Genomic DNA, 23,709 nt, shown 5'->3' on the forward strand with positions numbered 1-23,709 from the left:
ATGTGAAATTTTAAACCAAGCACAATTAATAAACTCAGATTACGGCTGTATCAATACTCATGGGTTTTGCAATATAACCAATCTTTTCAGTGTCGCTCTAATCCCTGTTGTGCACCGGATAAACACATAGAACTGAACAACATACCAATACTATATGAGTATTTTGAACATAATGAGGTGTTTAATAATACATTCTACTTGATCCTATCCCGGTGGTTAGGAATGATTGCACCTTATTAAATTAGCTATGAGCATGTAACCTCCAATACAGCCCATCTACTGAACTTAGATTAAGGTTGTACTTAGACTCACAGGTGGTTTATTACAATCAATCTTTTTGTTGCTGCTTAAATTCATGTTATGCACCGGATAAAGAGCTGTAATAAATACATATAGAGCACATTTGAATTTACTCATTCATTAATATTTAGAGCATTACAAAATAATATTAAGTGTACCCTATAAGTTACTGCAGCAAACGGCAAGTACTTTATAGCAAGCATTTTATTAAGGGTAATATTTACCATAACACAGTTAGAATTAAGTCACTGTATTTAGCTAGAAGGTATCATCAGTATGGGTAGATGTATTTAACGGCGCAATTTCTACAACTATAATTTAGGTTTATCCAATACCAGTGGTTTATACATAACCGTAGAGGAACCTAAACATTGTGATTTAATAAAACACTACTTTATCCAGCTGATGAACGACAAAGTATATATTATACACTAAACATCTCAACAAACTTGGAAGTTTATTACAACACAGTTCAATTCAAAATCCAATTTTATAAACACACACTATAGACCGATCATGAATTACAGATATTGGACTCTCGAGTGAGCTTATAACATCTCAGTTTCTGATTAGGTAATTGCTATTTCAGCAGTTCAGATACTATCTGCAAGCAGTGTTACTGTTTTGAGCCTGATAACTGCAACAGTTCAACTAATTATTTTCCCAACACGGGAGATGTATAGAATTTGAATTGATAAGTGGATTATATAATCTTAGCTAAATATAAGCAATGTATGTACCATTTGCTAGATATTCCACTTATACAAATATTTATATATAAGACACATCAGTTACCTGTTGCTGTGTAAAGTTTCAGATATATAATCATACTCAGGAGATACCTACTGATAAGGTATAACGTTATCTACTCATTTGCCACAATAGATTTGTGGAATAGGTACTTTATTGAATACTTTGTGGTGTATCACATTTCTATTGAACAACTATAGGGCAATTCCTACTATAGCTGATATCTATACATACAGGTGTCAGTAAGTGGCGACCTCAATCAATAATCACTAGAATAGTTTGTTTGTAACATTACACACAGTCGGTACCTAAGTGTGGTTTTAAGTGTTATTCCTATTTTAATTTAACCCAATAAAAAGTTATATTTTAATATTTTTATCCTATCTGTTTTCTCCCCTATCTATTTATTCCTTAGGGAATAATTTGTGATACTGATTTAGATTTTATTCATTCTGAGACCTAGGAGTGCTACAAGTGTATACTTTCTCTCCTTTGTTGCAATCAGTGGCAAAAATACTTTATTCCATGTGACGTTTCAGGACTAGATGCTGTCCCTTCCTCTGACAGACAACAAGTGAACAAACAAGACTTTTAAAGGCCTATGAACCCCTCCCACAGATCACAGCCAATCGCGGCTGTCCATGTGCAATAAATACACCAATGAAATGAAGTGACTGTTAGCTATCAATTAGCTGCAATACAAATCAGAAATCCGTCATACTATTAAAATAAAATAATATACTGTGATTTAAAATATCCACTACTAAGAGATTCGACCAGTAAGACCTCAAATTGTAGGGCCTCTATATGTAATGTGCACAAGATCGTCATTGAATTGATTAGAAACACAAGCCGAATATTAGCACAATATAAACAAACCACCCATTGAAAGTTAAGGCCAATTGCAATGGGCTGGGCATGTTTCCAGAGCGCATGGAAAGCACAACAAACCAACCATTGGTAGTCATGTGGACAATTTAACCAATGAGGACTCAATGCAACAAACTGTCCTCCCAATGCGTGATGGATGTCTACGAAATGCGGAGGGAGACAGAACCATGCACATATACCACTCTGCTTCCTGAGTGAGTCAGTTCAGTCTCTGCCTCTTTGCAGTAATCCAGACGGAGCTCTGCAGCAGAAGTATTTGTACAGGAATTCTACTTCAACTTATCATTGTTTCAAGAAATAGAGTATATGTCAGTTAGTGTTAGCCCAAAGGCTCTAAACCAGCTCTGGTATTACAGTAGTAGTTTTAAGAATACTTACCTTTGTGTTACTATCCATCCAGACCATTGCAGTGAGGTGGACATAATATTGCTTTTGTTCAGCAATAGAACCAAATTTGCACACACAAACAAGTTGTAGCGTTTGAGATATTTGTTTTGAAAAGGACACTTTTCCTGACACTTTACTATAGGAAATAATTAAATGTTTATTTGGTTTAATGCACGTTTGGTGAATCTAAACTCTGCATTATAGGTAGGTTTGCCAGATGTCCTCCTCAAAAATACTGGACACACTCTAGATTACTGGGCACAAGGGTAGGTTGGGGTCACACAATGCCCCCCCCCCCAAAAAAAAAAAAAAGCTCAAACTCTTGCTTCTACCATCTATATTTTTAACAGCTAAGCAATAATTTTACCCCTTGGCTGCCATTAACATTCAATTGAATAATTTTACCTCTGGTTGCCAGTAGCACATGTAAACAGTAATGATTTAACCCCCTTGTTTACCTCTTACTTTTTTCTGCTTCATATTTTTAATGCATTAAGGCAGCATAGGAGGTGTTTTACATTTATCTTAAAGTCAGTAACTTTAAAAAAACTGGACATTTAAGTGTCCAATATTTTTGTGAAGATTTTACTGGACAGCTTGCTAAAATACTAAACTGTCCGGTTAAAGACTGTTATTTTTATAACTTTGGGTTTGAGTAGATACATTTAGTATATCTATTTGGTTCAGTCACTACAAAACTGGACAATTTGAAGTTAATATACTATTAATTTGAAATATTTAAGGTGGGTATTACTCTGTTAGAAGAGCAGTTTTTTGCATGGGTGCTTGTGAAGTTATTTAAATCAATTAGATATTTTTATTGTACAAATGTTCCTATCTTTTGGGTTTTATTATTTCAACAGCCTTGACCACCTGGGAAAAGCCTGTTTCTGATATTTACATGGCTACCTAATTGGAGTGTGACACAGGAAAACAAGCTTTCACAATTAATTGGAGGATTACCACTACCCTTAATCTTCTGGTTACAATGATTTTTGTTAAAGTATATGCCCAATAGATTAAATAATTAATTATATTATTTTTAAAAAGCCAGCATTCCACTAGTCAGAAAACGTATGTTAATGCCAGAGTTTTTAACTTCTCATTCCAATGGCCAAATTCCAAATTAAACCCCCCCACCACTATTTTCTTGACACCACTAATGACATTATAACATAGTTTATTTGCTGACATGTTCAAGCTATTACTAACATGTAATATCACTTTTGTATAACCACTTAAATTATAGCTAATTGAAATGATTATTAATTTGTCATTAAGATGTTGTTTAACTAAAGTTGAAAGAACGGTTGTCGTTTATTGTTATTTTGTTATTTTACATACATTTATAAGGGTAGTAGTAATCAGTGTTAAAATTCCTCCACAGTAAAAATAATAAAAAGGTTGAAGTTTATAGGCATGAAACTTACAAGCCATAAAATTATTTAGGGCAGAATCATTGCCACTAGAATTGCTGCTAACATGTACCAGAAAATTAGCATGAAACTAATCAGTAAGAAACTGAAAGAGTACAAATATAGCACTCATAAAGTTATGTTATTGTACTGGCATAAATGTTGTGGCCAAAGGCAGAGAAAATATAAATAAAACGTAACTTTTATTATCGTTATTTACTTAAAAACAAGGGGAAAAAATAGGAAAAATATGTGTATCACATTAAAATATGCATATGCCTGTCTAATAGCTGAATGCTGTGATTGGTAGAATACAGCAGAGTATGGAATCCCGGTTTCAAGTATTATCTTGAGATAAAGTAGTTTGGGATTCCTGTCAGTGATTCACCCTGTGGTCCAATAGGTATAAGTGTAATAGGAGGATATGTATATACTGGTTGAATGTCAAAATCTGTACTAGCTGGTTACTATTATAAGTAATGGCTCTGAAGAAACTAGTGACCTATACCAATTTGGTTACCGCTGTAAATAGTATAAATATTACAGCATTCGTATGAAATAGCTCAGTTGGTAAAGGGATAGCACTTGTTGGAAAGAGCTAAATTTAGGAATAGCGACACTCCCTCTCTGAGAATATCTAAGATCTGTACCTGTTAAATACCATAGGGCATATGTATCAAGCTCACAAAGACCACTGCTTCATAACCTGTCTGCCTGCTCTGAGCAGGCGGACAGACATCGCCGGAAATCAACCCGATCGGGTTGATTGACACCCTCCTGCTGGCGGCCTATTGGCAGCGAGTCTGCAGGGGGCGGCGTTGCACCAGCAGCTATTAATACCGTTCTATAGAGACAGGCATAGCAAGTTAAAAAATTAGGGGGGGAGAAGGGGAGCTGGGACACCACTGACGCGTTTCGCCGTGGTGGCTGTATCAAAGGGCAATCACATAAACTTCTTGTCGGATTTATATACCCTTAGCTGTGTTGGGATTGGCTGATTGGAAAACCCTTTCGTAATGTTGTTGGAGGATTAGCTGAAATACCTGTCAATCATCTGCTTCATATGGGGATTGGTTAATTTTGGATTTGTTTACTCCCTAATTTTTAGCATGGCATAAAGAGAACAAAAAACTTTTTTGGTATTCTGACAGTAATATAGCGTATTACACCAATATGTGCCAAACTGACATTGTTGCGCTCTGGATGTTAGCATAATATTCTTATTTTAACGATTATTTTAACGTTTTGTTACAACCTGTGGCAATCCGTGCAACTATTGGTTTTTGTGCTTGTCACTCAAATGAATCCGAGTGTTATGATTGGATGGAGTGGCGTTCATTCAAATAGTTATGTGCTGTGTTTTTTTTTTTTAAATAACTTGTTGTTAATATATCAATCTACCAATCATACTCAATAGATAAATGTTAACATAAATTCATTTTTGCCATACAATATAAATGTAAACATGTATATAGAAGAGGAATGAAGTGATTTCTTTTATGATGTTCGATTTGGTTTAAACTATATGTTCGACTTGTTTTTTTACAGAATACTCATGGAGTCATGTACTTGTCAAACATATCATAAAATAAAAAATGACATGATGTTCATTCATTTGTCTATGATTGGACTAAAGTAATATTGGTACTTTGGATACTACGTATCAATCTATGATCTACAGGGAGTGCAGAATTATTAGGCAAATGAGTATTTTGACCACATCATCCTCTTTATGCATGTTGTCTTACTCCAAGCTGTATAGGCTCGAAAGCCTACTACCAATTAAGCATATTAGGTGATGTGCATCTCTGTAATGAGAAGGGGTGTGGTCTAATGACATCAACACCCTATATCAGGTGTGCATAATTATTAGGCAACTTCCTTTCCTTTGACAAAATGGGTCAAAAGAAGGACTTGACAGGCTCAGAAAAGTCAAAAATAGTGAGATATCTTGCAGAGGGATGCAGCACTCTTAAAATTGCAAAGCTTCTGAAGCGCGATCATCGAACAATCAAGCGTTTCATTCAAAATAGTCAACAGGGTCGCAAGAAGCGTGTGGAAAAACCAAGGCGCAAAATAACTGCCCATGAACTGAGAAAAGTCAAGCGTGCAGCTGCCAAGATGCCACTTGCCACCAGTTTGGCCATATTTCAGAGCTGCAACATCCCTGGAGTGCCCAAAAGCACAAGGTGTGCAATACTCAAAGACATGGCCAAGGTAAGAAAGGCTGAAAGACGACCACCACTGAACAAGACACACAAGCTGAAACGTCAAGACTGGGCCAAGAAATATCTCAAGACTGATTTTTCTAAGGTTTTATGGACTGATGAAATGAGAGTGAGTCTTGATGGGCCAGATGGATGGGCCCGTGGCTGGATTGGTAAAGGGCAGAGAGCTCCAGTCCGACTCAGACGCCAGCAAGGTGGAGGTGGAGTACTGGTTTGGGCTGGTATCATCAAAGATGAGCTTGTGGGGCCTTTTCGGGTTGAGGATGGAGTCAAGCTCAACTCCCAGTCCTACTGCCAGTTTCTGGAAGACACCACCTTCAAGCAGTGGTACAGGAAGAAGTCTGCATCTTTCAAGAAAAACATGATTTTCATGCAGGACAATGCTCCATCACACGCGTCCAAGTACTCCACAGCGTGGCTGGCAAGAAAGGGTATAAAAGAAGAAAATCTAATGACATGGCCTCCTTGTTCACCTGATCTGAACCCCATTGAGAACCTGTGGTCCATCATCAAATGTGAGATTTACAAGGAGGGAAAACAGTACACCTCTCTGAACAGTGTCTGGGAGGCTGTGGTTGCTGCTGCACGCAATGTTGATGGTGAACAGATCAAAACACTGACAGAATCCATGGATGGCAGGCTTTTGAGTGTCCTTGCAAAGAAAGGTGGCTATATTGGTCACTGATTTGTTTTTGTTTTGTTTTTGAATGTCAGAAATGTATATTTGTGAATGTTGAGATGTTATATTGGTTTCACTGGTAAAAATAAATAATTGAAATGGGTATATATTTGTTTTTTGTTAAGTTGCCTAATAATTATGCACAGTAATAGTCACCTGCACACACAGATATCCCCCTAAAATAGCTAAAACTAAAAACAAACTAAAAACTACTTCCAAAAATATTCAGCTTTGATATTAATGAGTTTTTTGGGTTCATTGAGAACATGGTTGTTGTTCAATAATAAAATTAATCCTCAAAAATACAACTTGCCTAATAATTCTGCACTCCCTGTATACTTGAGAAACAATTTGATAGATTTGTTATGAAGAACAGTATCTATAAGGATGTGAGCTTGATATTGTAATAGAGAATATCTGCTGAATAATAAAACACATAAATCTGTGTATTTTTTTACTGATGTTTGTCTTCATATGAATATAGTAATGAGTTGGTTTTAAATTCATCGGGCATAGTTGCTATAGACCAATAGGGAATGTTATTTTTCAAGCAGTTCCCTAATGTTAGACACTATTTGTGGAGTATATGTTAATATAGTTGTAAATGGGGTCAAATATTTTTGTGCTTGTTTATATAGTATTGTCCAGCAGATGACGGGATATGATTGTATCACATACTGATTGTATCTTTTGAATTTTTTTAAACTCAAGCCGTGGCAGATGACAAAATTTATACATGTTAATTAATTAAGTATTTTAATCTAGCATAGAAATTCAAACTATAATAAGTGCAGTAAGAAGGAGAAGTCCAGTATAAACTTTTCGTGGGCTTTAAAAGATGAACCAGGGAATAAATCCAAAAGTATATTTGATTCAATAAAGGATTGTGAAGTGAATGCAAATGTTACAATGTGAATATTTAGGGTGTGTTCCTCTTCCTAGAGGTATTTTTTTGTGTTTAGTTTATTATGTGTGTTAATTATAATAACATGATAAAATAAGATATATGGGTGATTAAAAAGATAACTGAACTGAAATTGAAACAAAAAGAAATAACTTGCCATGTGAAAATGTGAAAAATTAAAAACTTTAAAAAAATATTTAAAAAAAAAAAATATTTTAAAAACGAAAAACTAATATGTATATTGAAGGAATCTCTTCATTATCCTAGGTACACGTTTATTAATTAACAATGTTAGTGATGTAAAGTTGATTACTTTCGATTTATGTTGTTATTTGGGTAAGAACACATAATAATTATTGTTCTCATTTAATCCATTGGGATTGACAGTATTCAGTGCATAGATCCATCTGCACTCTGCTTGTAATAGTGCATTTTCAAGATCACCTCCTCTAATACCTAATGAGGTTTTTCCAATCCAAAGTATGATAGATCATCCACTTTTGATTTATGTGTTTGGAGAAAATGTTTGGCTACTTGTGTTATCTTTTTTCCTTTGCGTAAATCAGATTCAGCATTTTTGATGTTACTCATGTGTTCACCTATTCTTTTTTTCTTGGGCCGGGTAGTCATACCTACATAGTACAAATCACAATTAAATTTTAAAGCATATATTACTCCACAAGTATTGCACGTGATATGTTGCTTGATTCTTTTGTAATTTTCCAGATCTATATTTGATTGATTGGAATCATATGGGGTCAGTATGTGCAATTTCTGCATGAATAATTGCATGGGTATGTGATTGAAGATCTTTTTCTTACAAAATGGCTTTGGACCAAGCAAACTTTGAGATTCCTTGATCTTCTGTAACAAATTGATACTCTATCCCCCAGACTTTTATTTAAGTCAGGGTCATACAAGAGAATATTCCAGGATTTTTGGATAATATTAGAAACATCTTTTATCTGGGAATTAAAAGTAGTTATTAATCTTGTTTGCTTATCCGTTTTTTTATTTTTAGGATGTAGAAGTTCCGTCCTGGGGGTGTATAGCACTCTGTGTTTAGCTCTTTTCAGGCTTCTGTTGCTATACCCTGTAGCTTTCAATCTTGATTCTAGTTCTGCAGCTCTTTTTTTTTAAATTTCCATAGTTGAGCAATTTTGGCGTATGCGTAAAAATTTACCTGTTGGTAATGATCTTAGGGTACTTCTGGCATGTGCACTTTGATGATGTAAGATGGAATTGGTAGCTGTTTTTTGCGAGATAGATCCGATATTAGATTGCCTTGATCATCTTTCAGAATTTTGAGATCCAAAAAACTTATTTCAATTAGACTACATTCATATGATAATTTGATGTTAATACTGTTCTGGTTAAGTTGATATAAAAATTAATCCAGATCTATTTTGGATCCCTCCCAAATGAACAGGATGTCATCAATGTAACGTATCCATAATGGTATATGTTGCATGAAAAGGGCATTGTTATCGGTGAATACCATCTCTTTTTCCCACCAGCCTAAAAAAAGGTTGGCATATGTGGGGACACATGCCGTGCCCATTGCTGTTCCTCTGACTTGTAAGTAATGTTGATCATTAAATACAAAAAAATTATGATTTAGGGTGAATTTAACTAATTCCAAGATAAAGGTATTATGTTCTGGAGATTCTGTTGGATCTAGATCTAGGAAATATTGTACAGTCTGTATGCCATAGCAATGCTCTATGCTGGTATATAACGATTCAACATCGGCCGTGACCAACCAAGTCTCAGATGATATCTGGATGCCATCTAGATGTTGAAGTACCTCAGTTGTATCCTTTACATAAGAGGGTAATACCTCAACAAAACGTCTTAATCTTTTTTCAACATATAAACTCGCCTCCAGCCGGGGGGATTGGTGATATTTTTATGGATCTTTGGGATAAGGTATAGTGTCGAGACTCTTGAATGTCTTACTTTTAGAAATGTATATTCTTTATTACTGATGGTGTAATCCTCCTTAGCTTTATCAATTAAATTGTTGTAATGTTTTATATATGAGGCTGAAGGATTAAATATCCGTTTCTTGTAACAATTAGGGTCATTTAATTGTTTATTTGCTTCACATAGATATTGTTCTACTGGCCAAATAACTATATTTCCTCCTTTATCAAATCCCTTGATCACCACATCTTCCCAGCTCTTGATTTCCTTTAGAGCTTCTTGTTCATGACGGGAGATGTTATTGGCTGAGTTTTTGATAAAGTATGTTGATTTCATTACATACTATTTGATTGAAAGTTTGAATGTTGTGGAACTGAGTTATGTTTGGTATATATTGAGATTTATTTTTTATTAGGTCACGCCATTTTTGAGTACTTAGTGGATCATTACTTTCTTTTAGTAATTCCTCTAGATCTTTTATCGTGTCCAGTTCTTCATTAGTCCACTGGATGTTGTCTGGACTATTTCTCATAGAATGAATCTTATTTAGCATCAATTTCCATACAAAAAGATGAATATCTTTAATTAATTGAAACTTGTCAAGTTTGTTAACGGGCAGAAAGATGAGCCTTTTGTCAAAACTGATAAATGATGTTCAGATAAGATATGATTAGATATATTGATGACAGTTAATTGTTCAGTCGAATGTGTGAGAATGGACTCACAGTTCGTTTCCTCTGTTTGGCTCCTCTGGTTTCTCTCTTCTCTTCTTGGGGTTTCCATTTTATTCTTGTTTTGACCCCTCCCTTGCCTGGTGTGTCGGTTTCTGATCCTGAACTGGGATCTAAAAAACTAGAGTGTGTTTGTGAGGGAGTTTGAGTGGTGGTGTTAGAGGTATTGGTATTGTTGTTATCAGAGGTAGCTGTGTCAGATTCTTTACCCTTTATATCCGATATATCAGCTTGTACTACATTTTTAGAGGATGTTTGGTTCCTAAGGTATAGATCTCTGGTTTCCTTAAAACATTTTTGCTATCCCTTTACCAACTGAGCTATTTCATACGAATGCTGTAATATTTATACTATTTACAGCGGTAACCAAATTGGTATAGGTCTCTAGTTTCTTCAGAGCCATTTCAATAGTAACCAGCTAGTACAGATTTCTCCTACATTGGTGTGTCCGGTCCACGGCTTCATCCTTACTTGTGGGATATTCTCATTCCCTACAGGAAATGGCAAAGAGAGCACACAGCAAAGCTGTCCATATAGCCCCCCCCTGGCTCCGCCCCCCAGTCATTCTCTTTGCCGCTCTGTACAAGTAGCATCTCCACGGGGATGGTAAAGAGTATGTGGTGTTAGTTGTAGTTTTATTTCTTCTATCAAGAGTTTGTTATTTTAAAATAGTGCCAGTTTGTACTATTTACTCTACAACAGAAAGTGATGAAGATTTCTGTTAAAAGAGGAGTATGATTTTAGCACCAGTAACTAAAATCCATTGCTGTTCCCACGCAGGACTGTTGAAACCAGAGAACTTCAGTTGGGGGGAACAGTTTGCAGGCTTATCTGCTTCAGGTATGATCAGTCACTTTTCTAACAAGACCTAGTAATGCTAGAAGACTGTCAGTTTTCCCTTCTGGGATAGGTAAGCCATTTTCTTAGACTCAGTAACAGAATTAAGGCTTATAACTTGGGCTCTATTCTGGTTGACACTATTGTGGGCTAAGTCGTTTGGTTTTTATCATGTTTATGTGACATTTGGAGTGTTTTGCAAACTTTGAAACACTTTTGGGGAACTTTATTTGCGCCTGGCAGCCGTTTAGACACCTAATCTTGTCAGAAAGGCCCCTTCACTCTGGAATGCAGAGGGAGGAGGCCTCATTTTCGCGCCTCAGTTGCGCAGTTACTTTTCACTAGGCAGTTCATGCAGCTTCACGTGGAAGGTCCAGAGGCTTAGAAAAGGACTTCAGAGAGGCTTATTACTGTTGTGAATAACCCTTAAGGAAGGTAAACGCCGCAGCAAAGACTGTGGCAGGGACTGTAGTGTGTTTAAACCGGTTAATTGTTATTTTAGCTCCGGTTTGGACATTTAGGGGTTAAGTGGCAAGAAAATTGGTGTGCAATACTTTCAAAGCATTAAGACACTGGGGTATAAATTTCATAAAGATCGGATATTTCTTTGATGTTTTTCTATCATTCAGAAATAAAGTGTGCCCTTTTTATTATTTAAAGGGACAGTCTACACCCAATTAAATAATGAGCCGTTACTTTGATCACCCTTAAAACATACTATTGAACCCCTTTACATACTTGGCAGATGGACTGGTACACAAGTAATGTTACGATGAGTAACTTTATTTGTCTTCTAGATATGGCCGCCAAACTCCTCCCTCTCCTCCTTCATCCCCTTCTCTATTCCTTTTCCAGGCTCGTGCATGTAAGAAACCGTGACGTCGCTGTTCTGCATATGCGCATGCGCATAGTGTTCCGACCGCTGACAAGTAGCGGTCGGAACACTATGTATTGTATAGATTCATATAATCAAAGTAACACTCAATTACACAAAGGTTCCGGATATTTGGTTCCTATTTAATTGCGCATGCGATTTAATTGCGCATGCGCGAATCGGCGTGAACGCTTCTTCAAAGTTTAACAAGTGAGCAGATTCTGATTGGACAATTTAATATAACAAGATGTAAAGATGTAACAGTGGGGGGAGTTTGGCGGCCATATGTACATGAACTAAACCAAATGTTCTTTTTAGGATTATTCGTGTACCGGTCGAGCTACAGGACATGCAATGCAGTGCAGGTGGATCTTCTTTGCTTAATCTAAGGTATGGGTTTATGTTTATTCGGGTGTAGACTGTCCCTTTAAAGAGACAGTAACGGTTTTGTTTAAAATTGTTTTTATTGCATTAAAAGTCTGCCTAAGTCTGTTTAACATGTCTGTACCTTCAGATAGCCTATGTTCTGTGTGTATGGAGGCCAAGGTGGTTCCCCCATTAAATGTATGTGCGAATTGTGCCATGGCGTCCAAACAGATTCAGGACAGTACTGTCACATTTAATAATGTTGCCCAAGATGATTCTTTAAATGAAGGTAGTGGGGATAGTTCATCATCCTCTCCTTCTGTGTCAATACCAGCTTTGCCCGCGCAGCTGATACCTAGTACATCTAGCGCACCAATGCTTGTTACTATGCAGCAATTAACAGCAGTAATGGATAATTCTCTAGCAGCTCTTTTATCCAAATTGACAGCATTTCCTAGAAAGCGTGATTGCTCAGTTTTAAATACAGAGGATGAGCAAGTAGGCGCAGAAGATAATTTATCTGTTATGCCCTCACATCAATCTGAGTTGGCAGTGAGGGAGGGTCTGTCCGAGGGAGAAATTTCTGACTCAGGAAAAATTTCTCCGCAGGCAGAACCTGATATTGTGGCATTTAAATTTAAGCTAGAACATCTCCGCGCTCTGCTTAAGGAGGTGCTAGCTACACTTGATGATTGTGATACTTTGGTGATTCCAGAGAAGTTATGCAAAATGGACAAATTCTTAGAGGTCCCAGTGCACGCTGATGCATTTCCGATACCCAAGAGGGTGGCGGACATAGTGACTAAGGAGTGGGAAAAGCCAGGTGTACCTTTTGTTCCCCCTCCTATATTTAAGAAAATGTTCCCCATTGTCGACCCCAACAGGGATGCATGGCAGACGGTCCCTAAGGTAGAGGGGGCAGTTTCAACGTTAGCTAAGCGCACAACTATTCCTATAGAGGACAGTTGCGCTTTCAAAGATCCTATGGATAAAAAATTGGAAGGATTGCTTAAGAAAATTTTTGTTCAACAAGGTTTCCTTCTTCAACCAATTTCGTGCATTATTCCTGTCACCACGGCGGCGTCTTTTTGGTTCGATGAACTAGAAAATTCGCTCCAAAAGGAGACTCCATATGATGAGGTCATGGACAGAATTCACGCACTAAAGTTGGCTAATTCCTTTATTTTGGATGCCGCTTTTCAATTGGCTAAATTAGCGGCGAAAAATTCAGGTTTTGCAATAGTGGCGCGCAGGGCGCTTTGACTAAAATCTTGATCGGCGGATGTGTCGTCCAAAACAAAATTGCTTAATATTCCTTTCAAAGGTAAGACCCTTTTCGGGCCAGAATTGAAGGAGATTATTTCAGACATCACTGGGGGAAAGGGCCATGCCCTTCCACAGGATAGGCCTTTCAAAGCAAAAAATAAGTCTAATTTTCGTTCCTTTCGCAATTTCAGGAACGGACCGGCTTCTAACTCTGCAGCCTCTAGACAAGAGGGTAACACTTCCCAGCCTAAACCAGCATGGAAACCATTGCAAGGCTGGAACAAGGAAAAACAGGCCAAAAAGCCTGCTGCTGCTACCAAGACAGCATGAAGGGGTAGCCCCCGATCCGGGACCGGATCTAGTAGGGGGCAGACTTTCTCTCTTTGCTCAGGCTTGGGCAAGTGATGTTCCGGACCCCTGGGCACTAGAAATTGTTTCTCAGGGGTATCTTCTAGAGTTCAAGGAACTTCCTCCAAGGGGAACGTTTCACATGTCTCGCTTATCTTTAGACCAGATAAAGAGACAGGCATTCTTACGTCGCGTAGAAGACCTATTAAAGATGGGAGTGATACACCCAGTTCCAACAGCAGAACAAGGACTGGGTTTTTACTCAAACCTGTTTGTAGTTCCCAAAAAAGAAGGAACTTTCAGGCCAATTCTGGACTTAAAAATTCTAAACAAATTCCTCAGGGTTCCATCATTCAAAATGGAAACCATTCGGACAATTTTACCAACGATCCAGGAGGGTCAATACATGACTACCGTGGACTTAAAGGATGCGTACCTGCATATTCCTATCCACAAAGATCACCATCAGTTCCTGAGGTTCGCCTTTCTGGACAAACATTACCAGTTCGTGGCTCTTCCGTTCGGTTTAGCCACTGCTCCCAGAATTTTCACAAAGGTGCTAGGGTCCCTTCTAGCGGTGCTAAGGCCGAGGGGCATTGCAGTAGCACCTTACCTAGACGACATTCTAATACAAGCGTCGTCCCTTCCCAAAGCAAGGGCTCATACAGACATTGTTTTAGCCTTTCTCAGATCTCACGGGTGGAAGATGAACATAGAAAAAAGTTCCCTGTCCCCGTCCTCAAGGGTTCCTTTTCTGGGAACAATAATAGACTCCGTAGAAATGAAGATCTTTCTGACAGAGGTCAGGAAGTTAAAGCTTCTGAACGCTTGTCGAGTTCTTCAATCTATTCCTCAGCCCTCCATAGCTCAGTGCATGGAGGTAATAGGACTAATGGTTGCGGCAATTGACGTGGTTCCTTTTGCTCGAATTCATTTAAGACCATTGCAACTTTGCATGCTCAAACAGTGGAATGGGGATTATGCAGACTTGTCTCCCCAGATTCAAATGGAACAGAAAACCAGAGACTCACTCCTCTGGTGGTTGTCTCAGGATCACCTGTCTCAGGGAATGAGTTTCCGCAGGCCAGAGTGGATCATTGTCACGACCGACGCCAGTCTCTTAGGCTGGGGCGCGGTCTGGGACTCCCTGAAAGCTCAGGGTCTATGGTCTCGGGAAGTGTCTCTCCTCCCGATAAACATTTTGGAACTGAGAGCGATATTCAATGCGCTCCTGGCTTGGCCTCAACTAGCGAAGGCCAAATTCATAAGATTTCAGTCGGACAACATGACGACTGTAGTGTACATCAATCATCAGGGAGGGACAAAGAGTTCCCTGGCGATGAGAGAGGTATCCAAGATCATCAAATGGGCGGAGGATCACTCCTGCCATCTATCTGCAATTCACATCCCAGGAGTAGACAACTGGGAGGCGGATTATTTGAGTCGTCAGACTTTTCATCCGGGGGAGTGGGAACTTCACCCGGAGGTCTTTGCCCAGTTAACTCAACTATGGGGCATTCCAGATATGGATCTGATGGCGTCTCGTCAGAACTCCAAGGTTCCACGCTACGGGTCCAGATCCAGGGATCCCAAGGCGACACTAGTAGATGCATTAGTGGCACCTTGGTCGTTCGATCTAGCTTATGTGTTTCTACCGTTTCCTCTCCTTCCCAGGCTAGTAGCCAGGATCAAACAGGAGAAGGCTTCAGTGATTCTAATAGCTCCTGCATGGCCACGCAGGACTTGGTATGCAGACCTGGTGAATATGTCATCGGCTCCACCATGGAAGCTACCTTTGAGACAGGACCTTCTAGTACAAGGTCCATTCGAACATCCAAATCTAGTTTCTCTGCAACTGACTGCTTGGAAATTGAACGCTTGATTCTATCTAAGCGTGGGTTTTCGGAATCTGTTATAGATACTCTGGTTCAGGCCAGAAAACCTGTGACCAGGAAAATTTACCATAAGATATGGCAAAAATATATCTGTTGGTGCGAATCCAAGGGTTACTCATGGAGTAAAATTAGGATTCCAAGGATACTTTCCTTTCTCCAAGAGGGTTTGGAGAAAGGTCTGTCAGCTAGTTCTCTAAAAGGACAGATATCTGCTCTGTCGCACAAACGTCTGGCAGCCGTGCCAGATGTACAAGCGTTTGTACAGGCGTTAGTCAGAATCAAGCCTGTCTACAGACCTATAACTCCTCCATGGAGTCTAAACTTAGTTCTTTCAGTTCTTCAAGGGGTTCCGTTTGAACCTTTACATTCTATAGATATTAAGTTACTATCTTGGAAAGTTCTGTTTTTGGTTGCTATTTCTTCTGCTAGAAGAGTTTCTGAATTGTCTGCTTTGCAGTGTACTTCACCCTATCTGGTATTCCATACAGATAAGGTAGTTTTACGTACCAAGCCTGGTTTTCTTCCAAAGGTGGTTTCCAACAGGAATATTAACCAGGAAATAGTTGTTCCTTCTCTGTGTCCGAATCCAGTTTCGAAGAAGGAACGTTTGTTACATAACCTAGATGTGGTTCGTGCTTTAAAATTCTATTTAGAAGCAACAAAGGATTTCAGACAGACATTATCCTTGTTTGTTGTCTATTCTGGTAAGAGGAGAGGTCAGAAAGCTACTGCTACCTCTCTTTCCTTTTGGCTAAAAAGCATCATCCGATTAGCTTATGAGACTGCCGGACGGCAGCCTCCTGAACGAATTACAGCTCACTCTACTAGAGCTGTGGCTTCCACATGGGCCTTCAAGAATGAGGCTTCTGTTGAACAGATCTGTAAGGCAGCGACTTGGTCTTCTCTGCATACATTTGCCAAATTTTACAAATTCGATACTTATGCTTCTTCGGAGGCTATTTTTGGGAGAAAGGTTTTGCAAGCAGTGGTGCCTTCCGTTTAGGTTACCTGACTTGTTCCCTCCCTTCATCCGTGTCCTAAAGCTTTGGTATTGGTTCCCACAAGTAAGGATGAAGCCGTGGACCGGACACACCAATGTAGGAGAAAACAGAATTTATGTTTACCTGATAAATTTCTTTCTCCTACGGTGTGTCCGGTCCACGGCCCGCCCTGGCTTTTAGTCAGTTTTAAAATTTTTGTTTTTTGTACACTACAGTCACCACGGCACCTTATGGTTTCTCCTTTTTCTCCTAACCGTTGGTCGAATGACTGGGGAGCGGAGCCAGAGGGGGGCTATATGGACAGCTTTGCTGTGTGCTCTCTTTGCCATTTCCTGTAGGGAATGAGAATATCCCACAAGTAAGGATGAAGCCGTGGACCAGACACACCGTAGGAGAAAGAAATTTATCAGGTAAACATAAATTCTGTTTTTGACATTCAACCAGTATATACATATCCTCCTATTACACTTATACCTATTGGACCACAAGGTGAATCACAGACAGGAATCCCAAGCTACTTTATCTCTAGATAATACTTGAAACCGGGATTTCATTCTCTGCTGTATTCTACCAATCACAGCATTCAGCTTTTAGACAGGCATATGCATATTTTAATGTGATACACATATTTTTCCTATTTTTTTCCCTTGTTTTTAAGTAAATAACGATAATAAAAGTTATGTTTTATTTATATTTTCTCTGCCTTTGGCCACAACATTTATGCCAGTAGAATAACATAACGTTATGAGTGCTATATTTGTACTCTTTTTCAGTTTCTTACTGATTAGTTTCAAGTAAATTTCTAGTACAAGCACCTTCCCCATTGTTATGACAAACAATTCATAGTCATGTATATGGGAACGTTTATTTACCTGAGTAGTGCCATTGATTTCCTCTATTAGAAACCAGAAAATTAGCAACCAAGCACATTAAATGTGTACAGTTTTACATTAAAAGAGTACAGTTTCAGAAGTCATTCTAGAAATATCAGTCGATTTTTTTCACTCTGACATCACTATTCATAAACTCAAAACTGTGCTATGTCTCAAAAAGTATGTGATTTACTTGGTTACATTTTTGCAATGCGTGTTTTATTTTAAACCTTTTGTAGTAGACTTTTAGCCCTGTGGTAGCACAATCCTAAGATTTTGTCCCATAGGATTCATATGTTTCACTTCATAATGTTATCCCTGAGTGGTTGAGCTAATATGCCCAAGGACAAGGTTTTCTTCAGTAGAAATAGACCGTAATTTCCACAGATGCCATTTTGCTACATTTGGTTGGTGAATGGAATCATCTTAAAACTAAGTGAAAGTGGTCTTCTCATGAGACCATTTGGCTCATTAGCATTTGGAAAATAATTTGTCTTGCTCTGAATGCCTGAAACCTCTTATTGTCTTAGCATAATATCAAGGTTAATTCTAATTGACAGCTGTGGCATATATTTTATTCATTAGGAATGAACTTGCAGCTATTAAAGGGATATTAAACACTAAATACATTTCATGCACCTCCCTTAATTATGGGTACCATCATTTTGGAGAAGCAAGAGGTACCGCAGTTTTCGGCGTGCTACAGAATTAACCGGAAGTATTGTCCCAGAAAGCAGAAAAGAAACCCTTTTCACCCGGAATGCCATAGCCAAAGCGGTGGATCAAACCGCATCAGTAATCAGAGAAGAAGAGAAACTGCAGGCACTACTTCAGAGCCAGAAAAAATGAATAGATGCAACTAGGGGGCGTGAAACGCGTCAGTCTGTCTCTTCACCAGTCACCTTGCCATGTCTGTTAGCTCGTTTTATTATATAATAAAGTTTTACTGATTTTAAACATTTTTTTCTGGCTCCGGAGTATTGCCTGAAGGTTCTCTCCTTCTCTGACCACCATTTTGGAACCTAGGTTAGACTATAGGTATCTGAAGGGGCGTTCCTGCACATATGCAAACACATGTCAGCACTGGAATTCAGTAAAAGCTAGATTTCATTATTATGGCTCCCATGACAAGAGGACAGTGGAGGATAACCTCAATACTATGCTTTAAAAATATATTTAGTGTTGAATGTCACTTTTTAAATGAAGATACCTATGTTTGCTGTCCATGTCTTCGTTACTTTGTGGCTGAATTTCTTATATTAGCCATCTAGGAGAACTTTCATTATATAGATATATAGTACAGAAAACCATCTGCAATGAGGAATTCCAGAGAAACTTCTCAAAGCCTGAATGGAAAACATCAATGTAACTAAGTATTTCACAGAATCATATCAAGCCTTTACTGAGGATGCAATGTATATACTACCATAGAAATTCAGACTAGCATATGTATTTCCTCAAATAGCCATTCATCCTTGCGTGATTTAAAATATTATATTTTCTCTCAAACTGGCCAAATAACCCCATCTGGGTCAATAGTACGGTCAATAGTTAAAAATACATAATACACAAATTATGTTCTGACTATTATGGCCCTTTAAGTTCTGCACTGATTGAAAATAATTTGGTTCTTTAAAAGGTATTTATTTTTCTGTGCCTTTCCCCTTGCCATGTCTCTATACGTGTTTGTCTCTTGCTACCGGGAAACCTTTCCCTGATCAGCCTTTACATTTGATAAATATTACATTCAACATCCACTAAGAATTTTAAATACTCCATATTGTTCTAATAGTTTATGCCATGCTCAATAAAGTATTTATGTGTTTTTTAAAGTAATGAAAGAAAGTTATCGTTTCCATTGCCTCCTTTTTTTTTTTTTTTTTTTTTTTACAGATTAGCAGATTGTTTACGAGACTTTGGACCCTCAGACTGGCAACTGGCTGGTTTGGTGTGTAAAGCCTTGTGGAATTTCAGTGAAAATATAACTGAAGCACAGTCGTGTTTTGGGCATGAGGAGACGCACATTATAATGGAGCTCTTATCATCCTTTCTAGGTAAGAAAATAAAGGACAAGGGACTATGTACTAGCTAATCAGATACAAAGATAATGTGTGAGCACTCTCACTATACTTCATAAGTGTTAAAAGATTGAGAAATAAATAACTCACTAAACTATGTATACATATACCATATAGCATAAAAATAGACAGGGTTAAAAGAAACACAATAACATTTTTATCAGGACTTAAAGGGACACTCAAGTCAAAATTAAACTTTAATGATTCAAATAGAGGATGTCCTTTTAAACAACTTTCCAATTTACTAATATTAACAAAATGTGCACAGTCTTTTTATATTTACACTTTTTGAGTCACCAGCTCCTACTGAGCATGTGCAAGAATTCACAGAATATGTATTTGTGATTGGCTAATGGCTGTCATATGATACAAGAGAAGTGGAATTAGACATAACTTTGATATTTTTCTGAAAAAATTCATTTGAATCTCAGACTAAATGCTAATTATGCAAATCTACTGTATATACTGGTCCTTTAAGTACAAAAACCAACATTTTCAAAGTTTATAGCAAACAGTCTAGTTAAAGGGACAGTCAAGTATAAATTAAACTTTCATTATTCAGATAGGACTTTTAATTTTAATTGACTTTCTAATTTACTTTTATCATCAAATTTGCTTTTTTCTCTTGGTATTCTTAGTTTAAACTAAACATAGGTAGGCTCATATGGTAATTTCTAAGCCTTTGAGGGCTGCCTCTTATCACATGCTTTGTAAATCTCTTTTCAACACAAAGAGACAGAAAGTACACGTGGGCTATATAGATAACACTGTTCAGGCACAGAAAGTTATTTAAGATCTAGCACAATACAATGCTAAATTTAAGACAATAGATAATAAACAGTCACAGTCATGTGATCAGGGGGCTGGAAGAAGGTTCCTAGATACAAGGTAATCACAGAGGTAAAAAGTACATTAATATAACTGTGTTGGTTATGCAAAACTGGGGAATGAGTAATAAAGGGATTATCTATCTTTTAAAACAATAACAATTCTATGGTCAGCTAAGGGGGATAGATTTTTAAATGTTCTCAGGGATAACTTCTTGTCACAATTAATAGAGGAGCCAACTAGGAGTAAAGCTATATTGGATTTAGTGCTATCAAACAATACAGATATAATATCAAACATAGAAGTTAAAGAACATTTGGGTAACAGTGATCATAACATGGTCACATTTGAAATTTCTTTTCATATGCAGTGTTTTAAAGGCTTAACTAAGACTTTTAATTTCAAGAAAGCAAAATTCAACGATTTAAGGAAATCATTAAATAATATAAATTGGGACAATGTATTTTCTAATAAAAATACAGAGGATAAATGGATAATATTTAAAAATTTGTTAAATAAATATACATATCAATACATACCATATGGTTATAAAAATAAAAATAAAAAAAATAAGCCGTTATGGCTAAATAAAAATGTGTTAAAAGAAATTAGGAAAAAACGTAGGGCATTTAAATTATTAAAAGAAAATAGTACAGACTCAGCATACAATATTTATAAGGAATGTAACAAAGCATGCAAAAAAGCAATCAAATTAGCCAAAATTGAAAATGAAAAATTAATTGCCAAGGATTCTAAGTCTAACCCTAAAAGGTTCTTTAAGTACATAAATAGCAAAAAATCTAAGAAGGATAATATAGGTACATTAAAATGTGTGGAGGGTAGCATGATAAATAATGACAGGGAAAAGGCTGAGGTACTAAACCAGTTTTTTTCTTCAGTATACACAAGAGAGGAACCATTGAATGATACTTTGGAACAGAATAGAACATGCCAGTCCATACCACTAACTGGGTTTTGTTTAGAGGATATCAGGAAAAAACTAAAAAATATTAAGGTAAATAAAACTCCAGGCCCAGATGGAATACACCCAAGGGTGTTAAGTGAACTTAGCACTGTTATAGACAAACCTCTACTCTTAATTTTTCAAGACTCATTATCCTCAGGCATGGTACCCCAGGATTGGCGTAAAGCTGATGTGGTGCCACTCTTCAAAAAGGGAAGCAGGGATGATCCAGGAAGCTATAGACCAGTTAGTCTGACATCAATAGTGGGGAAGATATTTGAAGGGATTATAAGGGATTATATTGATGAGCATATTCGTGTAAACAAGATTATGAGTTCTAATCAGCATGGCTTTAGGAGAAATAGATCATGTCAAACTAATCTAATTAGATTCTACGAGGAAGTAAGTAAAAATATAGATAAAGGGGAATCAGTTGATGTGATATACTTAGATTTTGCAAAGGCATTTGATACAGTGCCACATGAGAGATTAATGCACAAAATTAAGGGACTGGGAATAGCTGAAAATGTTAGCTCATGGATAAATAACTGGATAAAAGATAGGGAGCAACGAGTAGCAGTAAATGGATCATACTCAGATTGGACAAAGGTAATCAGTGGTGTCCCCCAGGGATCAGTACTGGGCCCTGTTCTTTTTAATATTTTTATAAATGACTTGGAGCAAGGATTAAATAGCGACATCTCTATTTTTGCAGATGATACTAAGTTAAGTAAGGTCATTAGGTCAGAGCAGGATGAACTCTCTTTGCAAAGGGATTTGCTAAAATTAGAACTATGGGCAAGTGAATGGAAAATGAGATTTAATACGGGAAAAATGTAAGGTTCTACATTTTGGAAGTAAAAATAAGCAGGCTATGTATTTTTTAAATGGGACAAGACTTAGCCAAACACAGGAGGAAAGGGATTTGGGAGTAGTAATAGATAACAAGCTAAAGATGAGTGCACAATGCAGAGCAGCGGCTTCAAAGGCTAATAAGATACTAGCATGTATTAAAAGAGGCATTGATTCAAGGGAGGAAAGCATAATTCTGTCATTATATAAAGCCCTGGTAAGACCTCACCTTGAGTTTGGAGTGCAGTTCTGGGGACCGATTGCTAAAAAAGATATTGCAGAACTAGAAAAAGTTCAGAGAAGGGCCACAAAGCTAATAAGGGGATTGGAGAAATTAACCTATGAGGAGAGGCTAGCCAAACTGGGTCTGTTCTCTTTAGAAAAAAGGCGCTTGAGAGGTGACATGATTACTTTATATAAATATATTCAAGGCCCATATACAGAGATGGCAGAAGCTCTTTTTATTCCAAGAAAATTGGTTCTGACAAGAGGTCATAATTTAAGGTTGGAGGAAAGGAGATTTAATCTCCTGCAACGGAAACGTTTTTTCACTGTAAGAGCAATAAAATTGTGGAACTCATTACCAAAGGAGGTAGTGAATGCCAATACCATAGATACATTTAAAAACAGTCTGGATAAATTTCTGTATATAAACAAAATTCATGGATATGATTGCTAGTATTAAATGGGTCACATTTTAATGGGGTTATTTAAGCTTAACTGGAGCTTTTTGTAAGTATTTTAGATTTGTATAGGTTGAACTCGATGGACTTCAGTCTTTTTTCAACCTTATCTACTATGTTACTATGTATGTTAACTGCCCCTTTAAGACCACAGCACCACACCTAAGCCCCACCCCTTTTACAACCAAATCAGTATCCTTACTATAAGCTATAGACAGTGGTACTTATTCTATAGCTACGAATGTAGTCTGTATATAATGGGGGATCTCATATCCCCAAGGCACCCTCTGGTTTTAGTATTAAAGGGATACTTAACCCACGTTTTTTTCTTTTGAGATTCAGATAGAGCATGCAATTTTAAGCAACTTTCTACTTTACTCCTATTATCAATTTTTCTTTGTTCTTTTGCTATCTTTATTTGAAAAAGAAGGCATCTAAGCTAAGGATCCAGCAAATTTTTGGTTCAGCACCATGGACAGCACTTGTTTATTGGTGCTGTCCAATCAGCAAGGACAACCCAGGTTGTTCACCAAAAATGGTCCGGCATCTAAACTTACATTCTTGCTTTTCAAATAAACATACCAAGAGAATTAAGAAAATTTGATAATAGGAGTAAATTAGAAAGTTGCTTAAA

The 23,709-nt window shown here is 37.4% G+C and overlaps 1 protein-coding gene across 1 annotated transcript in view; it reads left to right on the forward strand.

Moving 5' to 3' along the window:
* ARMC2 (armadillo repeat containing 2) overlaps positions 1-23,709 on the forward strand; it is a 349,446-nt gene that overhangs the window by 323,466 nt on the left and 2,271 nt on the right. Inside the window, exon 17 of the mRNA XM_053710618.1 lies at positions 19,564-19,724. Coding sequence (XP_053566593.1) covers positions 19,564-19,724 — 161 coding nt within the window. The remainder of the gene's footprint in view (positions 1-19,563; positions 19,725-23,709) is intronic.

This window comes from Bombina bombina, chromosome 4 (genome assembly GCF_027579735.1).
Source record: "Bombina bombina isolate aBomBom1 chromosome 4, aBomBom1.pri, whole genome shotgun sequence".
Taxonomy (NCBI): Eukaryota; Metazoa; Chordata; class Amphibia; order Anura; family Bombinatoridae; genus Bombina; species Bombina bombina.